At 42.7% G+C, this 9,316-nt stretch overlaps 1 protein-coding gene across 1 annotated transcript in view; it reads left to right on the plus strand.

The window, feature by feature from the left end:
* LOC145349151 (proteasomal ATPase-associated factor 1-like) overlaps positions 1–7,838 on the plus strand; it is a 28,794-nt gene extending 20,956 nt beyond the window's left edge. Inside the window, exons 10-12 of the mRNA XM_080197545.1 lie at positions 1,679–1,761; positions 3,469–3,551; positions 6,369–7,838. Of these exons, the coding sequence (XP_080053671.1) occupies positions 1,679–1,761; positions 3,469–3,551; positions 6,369–6,446 (244 nt within the window). The 3' untranslated portion in view covers positions 6,447–7,838. The remainder of the gene's footprint in view (positions 1–1,678; positions 1,762–3,468; positions 3,552–6,368) is intronic.
* Positions 7,839–9,316: the final 1,478 nt, after the last annotated feature.

The raw sequence follows: 9,316 nt of genomic DNA on the forward strand, positions 1-9,316 counted from the left end.
GGGGCAATTTAGCATTGCCAGTCAACCTAACCTGTACTTCTTTGGACTGTGGGAGGAAACCAGAGCACCTGGAGGAAACCCACACAGACATAGGACGAATATGCAGGCTCCACATAGACAGTCACTCAAGGCCAGGATTGAATTTGGGTCTCTGGTGCTGTGAGGCAGCAGTGCTAACCACTGCGGAATTGGGGAAAACTTCTTTGGAAAGGAATAAACTTCAAATTAGGATTTGTTCACTAACCTTAGCTGTTCTGTAATGCATTGGCAAATGTCTTGTAATTGTTCAGATCATCTCAATATGGTGCCTGTATTTTAATTATTTCTGGGTCTTTTTATTGTAAATTACAGTACTTGAGCAGCGAATCAATTGACAGGCTTCGTGGAGAGATATCCCATTAGAACAAATCACTTGTAATATATTTTAACAAAATTATTTGCAATTCGATAACAACCTGCATTTATAGAGCAGCCTTATCACACTAAAATATTCCTAAACAGAAGTATGGAGAAAGGATACTCAACCAGAAGGAAGAAGTATGTGAGATTTTTAAAGAGATCCAGATAGGGAGTTCCAAAGAGTAACACTGAAGTCACTGAATGCTCTGCTAATTGTGGTTGAATCAAGGGAGGGGTAGTACACGAATGCTGGAAGCATTTGGAAGGAGTGAGGATGACCATGGGTTTGTGCAATAAATCAGCTGATGCTGCGCTAAAGGACACTGATCCCGATCTTGATGTGTGACTGTAATTAGATCTTCTCTGAATCAAGAGAGATGGTGGCGAGTTTGTGTGTCTTCACATACCTGCGAAAGCTGACTCTGTGCCTGCAGATGTGCTGCTGCAGGACAACATACACAGATGAAGAAGAGAGTGCAGAGGATAGATTCTTGGGTAACTGTGAAAGCAGTAGAACAATTGCTGGAGATGTGCTCAGATTGGTGTGAATGAAATCATACACTCCAATGATGCTGGACTAGAGAAACTTTGGAGGAGGATAGAGTGGTCAACTGTATAAGATACAGCAAAGAGAAGTGTCGCAGTCGAGACATGACATCATCAGCATAAAAATGAAAAATTACTGAGCTAACACGTGGTTCAGCCAGTCACCTGGTGCCTTGAAGCAGTTTCAAGGTAACACTGGCCATGGGAACGAGGAGTCTGTCCAGCTAACTCTGAACAAAGGGAAACCTTCAAGTCGGAATCTCTCATAATGGTGCTAATGGCCAAAGCATTAGCAGTCCTAACAACAGTTTCAACAAAGAAAGTGTCAATTAAGTTAACCCAACACCCATGTCTCCAAAAACAAAAGGATCCCAACTCCAATTGAACACCAAGGTGTGTGAAGGTATGAAGTCCTGTGGAGTTCAGTAGAGGAGTATGGTTATGGGAGGAAGGCCTTGGAGAGGAAAAGGAGGCTGCATGTTGGGCAGATGGTGAATGAAATTGTTTATGGAAGGTAATTCTACCAATTTTTATGGGGGGAGGAACAGTTTGTGGGGTAAATAAACCATTAACTAATGTGAGGGTCAAAAGGAGAGTTGCGTAGTGAAGAACTGAATTTCATAACTTTACATTAAATTGAAAATCCTGCTTACTGGAGAGGAGCTAATGTGCCACAGTCTTCTGCGAGTGTGGTAAATGGTAGGAGTAAACTCAATTTATTTTGTTTTTGCAGAACTCCTGTGCAGCTTATCCATCGATCAGGTGCACCAGTGCTTTCCTTGTTGCCTTGTAGAGAAGGCTTTATGGCTAGTCATGGTAAGATAGCATTTATTTCTCTTTTTACATGTTCTTTACACACACTATTGGAAAAACGTGTTTTATCTTAACAAATGTGTTCGTGTTAGAAACATATTAGTCTAATATAGAAAAATATTAAAAAGCTGGAAATACACAGCAAGTCAATTGGCCTCTGAAAAGATTTTTTTAAAAAGGTTAAGCCTCCCCCATAACTGAAATAGAATGTAATAATTTGAACACACTGCATTCATATTATCTCTCCACTCTCAATGGTGTATTCCTCTTCGCTGTCTCAATTCCTTCCACTACGGCCCTCCTCCCAAATGAAGCGCTTGGTTTCTCCAGGCTGTTAGAGTTTCTCCAGGCTGTTAGAACTGAAGGCTGCTGAGTTCAAATGACCTCACTGCAAATGATCATGGACACCCCAGAGTGAGAAGAGATTCCAATCATTCGCTATTCAAACTTTCTCTATGTTTTTCTCTCCTAATTGGCCTTTCGAATTCTGCCCTTTGCAGACTTGAGGTCATGCAAAACTGCTGCTCGGGTCCTTATTTGCACCAAGTCCTCAGTCACTGATTACTTGTGTGCTTGCTGATCTACATTGGTTCCTGGTCAAACAATGCCTTGAATTTAAAATTCCTATTCTGGTTTTCATATTCCCCACCCCTCCCAATCTCTGACCTGTGATACACAGGAGACAGAGTTAGAGTTTGAAACTGCTTGCTTCAGCACTCGCAGACCTGATACTTTGATCACTGGCTCAGCTGAAAATTGACTAAATTCATCCCAAGAAAGAAAGCATGTTGACCGTAGATAGCCAAGAGATCTTTTAACTGGGTGCTATATATTCAACTGCCTGGGAAAACTTAAGACTATGGAAACAAAAATTAAACAAGCAGTAACCCAGGAGGCATGTTTCTGATCATTTTGACTCCGGGTGGTAAGTGGATGTCGTGGGAGAACAGGTATAAGAACATAAGAAATAGGAGCAGGAGTAGGCCATCTAGCCCTTCGAGCCTGCCCCACCATTCAATAAGATCATGGCTGATCTGTCGTGGCTCAGTTCCACATTCCCGCCCTCTCCCCATAACCCTTAATCCCCTCTCCTATCAAAAACCCATCAACCCGCGTCTTAAAAATATTTAGCGAGGCAGCCTCCACCACTTCAACGGGCAGAGAATTCCAGAGATTCACCACCCTTTGAGTGAAGAAGTTCCTCCTCAACTCCGTTCTAAACCGCCCCCCTTTTATCTTGAGGCTGTGCCCCCTAGTCCTACTGTCCTTTCTGAGCGGGAAGAGTCTCTCCACCTCTATCCTATCCATCCCATTCATCATCTTATACGTCTCAATGAGATCTCCCCTCATTCTTCTAAACTCTAATGAGTACAAGCCCAGTTTATTCAGCCTCTCCTCATAGCTCATAGTATAGGCATGTATATTAGCTTATTGACACTCAGCGACCAGGCTGACTGCTTAAGTGAATTGCTGGAATACATTTAGCATTGATGGACCCGTGTCTCCAACAAAAATTTAAAATCTTCAGAAGAGGCGAGGAGAAAACTAAAGAGGAAAGACAAATTCTCATCAGAACTGGGAGTTAACCTTAAATGTATGATAATATTCTTGTTTATTGGAGTATGGTCAAATCCGCTGAAACTGTAGCAGATGTAACCTGCAGCCAAATATTGGAATCTATCTTGATTTGTAACTTTCTTATTGTTTCAGCTGATGGAAGTTGTTACATAATTCAACAGGATCAAGATTATGTCATTGAATTTACAGGGCCTGACTGTGACCCCATTTACAAGGTAAGCAAAACAATGATAGCTCATATTTCTGTCAGCTATGTTTGGTCGTATCAAGCATGAACATAATAAAAAATTAATATCTCTGAGCTAGATTTTTCAACCTCTGACTATGAATGTTTGGAAAATCAAATCCAGACATTATGAATAATGCTTTAAATATATCATTTTATATCCAGTGTTGAGTATGTAGCAAGGATGTTTTTAATTAAGGGTATTTAGATGGAGATGTTCAGTGCAGAAGGAGATGGTTCAGCTCATTGAGACTGCACCAATAACAATCCCACCTCCATAACCCCACATATTTAACCTGCTAATCTCCTGACACTGAGGGGCAATTTTAGCACGGCCAATCCATCTGACTGCACATCCTTCGAGTGTGGGAAGAAACCGCAGCACCTGGAGGAAACCCACGCAGACACAGGGAGAACGTGCAAACTCAAATTAAATGTTCATCCTGGAGTTCAGTTACTAGTGTACTGCAAGGATCTGTTTTGGGGCCACTGCTGTTTGTCATTTTTATAAATGACCTGGATGAGGGCGTAGAAGGATGTGTTAGTAAATCTGCGGATGACACTAAAGCCGGTGGAGTTGTGGACTGTGCGGAAGATGTTGCAGGTTATGGAAGGTCATAGATAAGCTGCAGAACTGGGCTGAGAGGTGGCAAATGGAGTTTAATCTGGAAAAGTGTGAAGTGATTCACTTTGGAAGGAGCAACAGGAACAGAGTACTAGGCCAATGGTAAATTACTGATGACACCAAGATTGGTGGAACGGCAAATTGCGCGGAGGGTGTGGAGAGTCTGCAGAAGGATCTAGATAGGCTGGGCGAATGGGCCAGGAGCTGGCAAATGGAATTTAATGTTGGCAAGTGCGAGGTGGTCCACTTTGGTAGGAATAATGGTAGGAAGGATTATTACTTACGTGGCGAAAAACTGCAGCAGGCGACGGTGCAGAGGGACCTGGGGGTCCTTGTGCATGAGTCGCAAAAACCCAGCCTGCAGGTGCAGCAGGTGGTCAGGAAGGCGAATGGGATGCTGGCCTTCATAGCGAGGGGGATTGAATATAAAAGTAGGGAGGTCTTGCTGCGGCTATATAGGGCATTGGTGAGGCCGCAGCTGGAGTACTGTGTGCAGTTTTGGGCGCCGTACTTACGCAAGGATATTTTGGCCTTGGAGGGAGTGCAGAGGAGGTTTACTAGGCTGATGATGCCGGAGTTGAGGGGGTTGAGCTATGAGGAGAGGCTGAATGAACTTGTCTTGTACTCGTTAGAGTTTAGAAGAATGAGGGGAGACCTCATTGAGACATATAAGATGATGAATGGGATGGATAGGATTGAGGTGGAGAGACTCTTCCCGCTCAGAAAGGACAGTAGGACTAGGGGGCACAGCCTCAAGATAAAGGGGGGGCAGTTTAGAACGGAGTTGAGGAAGAACTTCTTCACTCAAAGGGTGGTGAATCTCTGGAATTCTCTGCCCGTTGAAGTGGTGGAGGCTACCTCGCTAAATATTTTTAAGACACGGGTTGATGGGTTTTTGATAAGAGAGGGGATTAAGGGTTATGGGGAGAGGGCGGGAATGTGGAACTGAGCCACGACAGATCAGCCATGATCTTATTGAATGGCGGGGCAGGCTCGAAGGGCTAGATGGCCTACTCCTGCTCCTATTTCTTATGTTCTTATGTACTTAGTAGTGTGGATGAGGAGAGATTTCAGTGTCCATGTGCATAGATCCCTGAAAGTTGGCACTCAGGTTGATAGAGTTGTTGAGAAGGCGTACGGTGTGTTAGCTTTTATTGGGAGAGGGATTGAGTTTCAGAGCCATGAAGTCATATTGCAGCTGTACAAAACTCTGGTGTGTCCGCACTTGGAGTATTGCATACAGTTCTGGTCACCGCATTATAGGAAGGATGTGGAAGCATTGGAAAGGGTGCAGAGGAGATTTACCAGGATGTTGCGTGGTACGGTGGGAATGACTATGAGGATAGGCTGAGGGACATGAGGCTGTTTTCGTTAGACAGAAGAAGGTTAAGAGGTGACTTAATGGAGGCATGTAAGATGATCAGAGGATTAGATAGGGTGGACAGTGAGAGCCTTTTTCCTCGGATGGAGATGGCTAGCACAAGGGGACATAGCTTTAAATTGAGAGGTGATAGACATAGGACATATGTCAGAGGTAGGTTCTTTACTCAGAGAGTAGTAAGTGTTGGAATGTCCTGCCTGCAACAGTAGTGGACTCACCAACATTAAGGGCATTTAAATGGTCATTGGATGAACATATGGATGATATTGGAATAGTGTAGGTTAGATGGGCTTTAGGTTGGTTTCACAGGTCAGCGCAACATCGAGGGCCGAAGAGCCTGTACTGCGCTGTAATGTTCTACACAGACAGTCACCGAAGCCGGGAATTGAACCCGGGTTCTTGGTGCTATGAGGCAGCAGTGTTAACTACTGTGCCACTGTGCTGTTTACTGCGACTTGGGATGATTGGACATGGCTATGTGCCTTTTAGGTTTTGCTGTATATATTTGTTTTTAATTCTGAAGAATTGGATGCCAAGATCAATATTTTGAGTTAAAATTTGTCAACTAAATGCTGTAATGGAATTATAGTTGGGAAAGCTAATGATGTTGTAAAATATTTATGTTAACGTAGCTGCTGCATACCCTGCAAAACTATTTTTGCTCCTGAAATGAGTTCCCATAAGAATTAACAGGAGTAACAGTTGTTCTTCACCTTAGGGATGCTTCTGTGCTACAATACCTTTTTGCTATCTCCTCCCATTTTTGATATACTTACCTTTCAACATGTATTGCATTTCAGGTAGTTTTGTGGGAGAAGTTTGCCTACACATGCTCCAGAGATGGCATTGTGAGGAAGTACCAACTGCTGAATTTCTGAACACTGCGTCGTTCACAAGGAGGACACTTCAGACAAAGAACTGCAACCTCGCATTAACCTTTCAGTTGCCATCGTTATAACTTCCAAACAACAAAGAACATCTTTGGTGGCAAATAATTCAGAGCCGTGGGACTGCAGGCCATTGTGCAGTCCCTGAGAATTGTTGTGTCACTTGAATTAGACTCGTCAATATGTACAAAGGGATGAATTTTACCAAAAAAAGTAAATGAAGTTGTGCTTTTGTGAAAATTACAGTCAACGTTAATTATGTTTTTTTATAAGCAGGATGATAAAAAAAATCACAAAATATTCAGCAGGTCAGACAGCATCTTGAGAGCAGTTTCTCTGACCCGCTGAATATTTCCAGTATAGTCTGTTTTTATTTCAGGTTTTCAGCATCTACAATATTCTGCTTTTTGATCGTAAAAATCATAATATGTTCTCTATTCTTTTAAGTTGTGTGTGAAAATGTGGAGTTTAGTCCAAGAAATTGAACTGTCATTACCAAGAAAATAAATGCAATCCTACTAGTCTCTCTTGGCTTTTAAAACAAATATATACACTTATTGCCATATCATGTGAATTTAAGAGGACTAGGAATTGATGTTGCTTTAATATATTTCAGCATTTTTATCTTCCACTCGTAATTATGTCTTGTGTATCATTCATCATTTGCTGGTCGCCAAGAAATTCCCAAGTCTCCTTATCTTAGCTGGGGATTTCATAAGAAAAATGGTTTTCTTGATGGGCAGCTATGAGGCCATGCCTTGGATGTGCAATGCAGGCAACAGATGCTTTTGTTGCACCAAAGAGTATTTAGATTGCACAAAGACTAAATATCTTATAACATAAGCTGTACAATATGTACCAAATAATTACCTACTACAAGTAATAATTGTATTGAACCTTTTGAGAATCACATTTCCACTAACTGTGACTCTAAATAAATCTGTGCACATATCTGAATGTGTTGAATTTTGAAGGGACATAAAGAAATATGGAACACCATTTTTATGCCCTGCACAGAACATTAGTTATTACGCAAGGAAATCAAAATTTGGCACATGAGGTTTGCAGTCTGATCACAAATTTAGCAGTTGTTGCTTACGTAGTGGACCAAAAATGTTTATCATGTAATATACTTTTTTGACTGTTTTGAAGGCCTCGATTATTTGCCCCTTCAATCTTTTCTCCATTAGAAGCAAGTCTAGTCAGTGTTTTTTCACATGTTGAAATTATTCTTCCTGCTTTCCTCCCCCACCCCCACCCCCACCCCCACCCCCGAGGGAAGATGTCAAGAATTGATTACGATATTGCTTTGTTGTCACCAATGAATTTCAGTCTAATTTGATTACAAATAAAAAGACAATGAAAATTTGTTTCAGACCTTCATCAGTCTTGTGGACAATATCCTTTTGTTAACTGGATAATTTCAATGGTTGACTATCAAATTCAAATACTTTTTCACTGTAGCAGTTGAGGCCCATCTATAATGTGTATATTACATTGATCTCATGCTACATTGCATTACTTTTATTCCAACATCAAATTCTATCTGACATATCTAATACTTGGCAAAGAAAATGTAAAAATATTTGTACATTTCAATTGTCCTTGTAAACAAAAATATATTTATCAAAATACTCCTTGACAATTTAAAGGCAAATTTCTGACCTCACTGAAAATCCATAACTTTGAGCCCGGCACCTCCGATAGGCAGGGACCACCTGTATCCCAAATGAATTAACAATACTTGAATGGGGCCTCTAATTCAGCATCGTCCTGGAGGTGATTTAGAGGAAATCATGTACATCTGTTAGTTAGTGGGCACAGAAATGAACCATTCGCTCAACAGTAGAAAAAAGAACACCTAAGTAAGAGGAGAAATTTTGGTTGAGGAGGAGAAAAAGGAAGATCAAGAGTACTCATCACAACTACAGACACTGAGGCTCATCAGGGGGAGAGAGGGTGTCATTGTCAATGGGGTGCAAGTGACATCCACCCCCCCTAGACTGTCTAAATCTAAGGGTCAGGAACAAAAGGGGGCTGCTGGGAGGAGGAAGGGGGGTGAGGAGCGGAGGCCTCAGCCTCTTAATCTGCATAACAGGTTTGAGGTTCTTGCTTCCAGTCTGGAAGAGGACGAGGCAGGTGAGGTTGGTGAGCAAACTGCACACGGTACAGTGATGCAGCAGGACATAGGCAAAGAGAAGGGGAAAAGGAACGTAGTAGTGATTGGAGATAGTGGGGTGAAGGGTATTGACACTGTCCTTTGTCACAATGACAAAGTGCACAGAAGGGTGTGTTGTCTGCCTGGTGCTCGGGTACGGGATGTCGCAGCTGGGCTGCAGAGGAATCTGGAGTGGGAGGGTGAGAACCCAGTTGTGGTGGTACATGTGGGTGCCAGCGACGTAGGCAAAGTGCGGACTGAGGATCTGGGGAGGGAGTATGAGAAGCTGGGAATGGAATTAAAAAGTAGAACCGACAAGGTGGTCTTCTCTGGGCTACTGCCTGAACCGAGTGCAGACGGGCGTAGGGTTGACAGGATAAAGGAAGTGAATGGGTGGCTCAGAGATTGGTGTGGGAGGAATGGTTTTGAATTTATGGGGCATTGGCACCAGTATTGGGGTAGGTGGGACTTGTTCGGGCGGGATGGGGTTGGTCTGAATCGTGCTGGGACCAGAGTGCTGGCGAATCGAGTAAAGAGAACTGTAGACAGGGCTTTAAACTAATTAGGGGGGGGGAGGGTGCGAGGGTAGGTGATGTTAGGAGGTCTACAGTTAAGGATAGGGTACAGGTAAGGGAAGAGGCTGAGGATGTCCCAAGTGGTGGCGTTACGGCAAATAGGGTCCAGAAGAAGGCTGGGATGAAAG

This window comes from Carcharhinus amblyrhynchos, chromosome 10, assembly GCF_965287045.1.
Source record: "Carcharhinus amblyrhynchos chromosome 10, sCarAmb.v2.hapA, whole genome shotgun sequence".
In the NCBI taxonomy this organism is placed as follows: domain Eukaryota; kingdom Metazoa; phylum Chordata; class Chondrichthyes; order Carcharhiniformes; family Carcharhinidae; genus Carcharhinus; species Carcharhinus amblyrhynchos.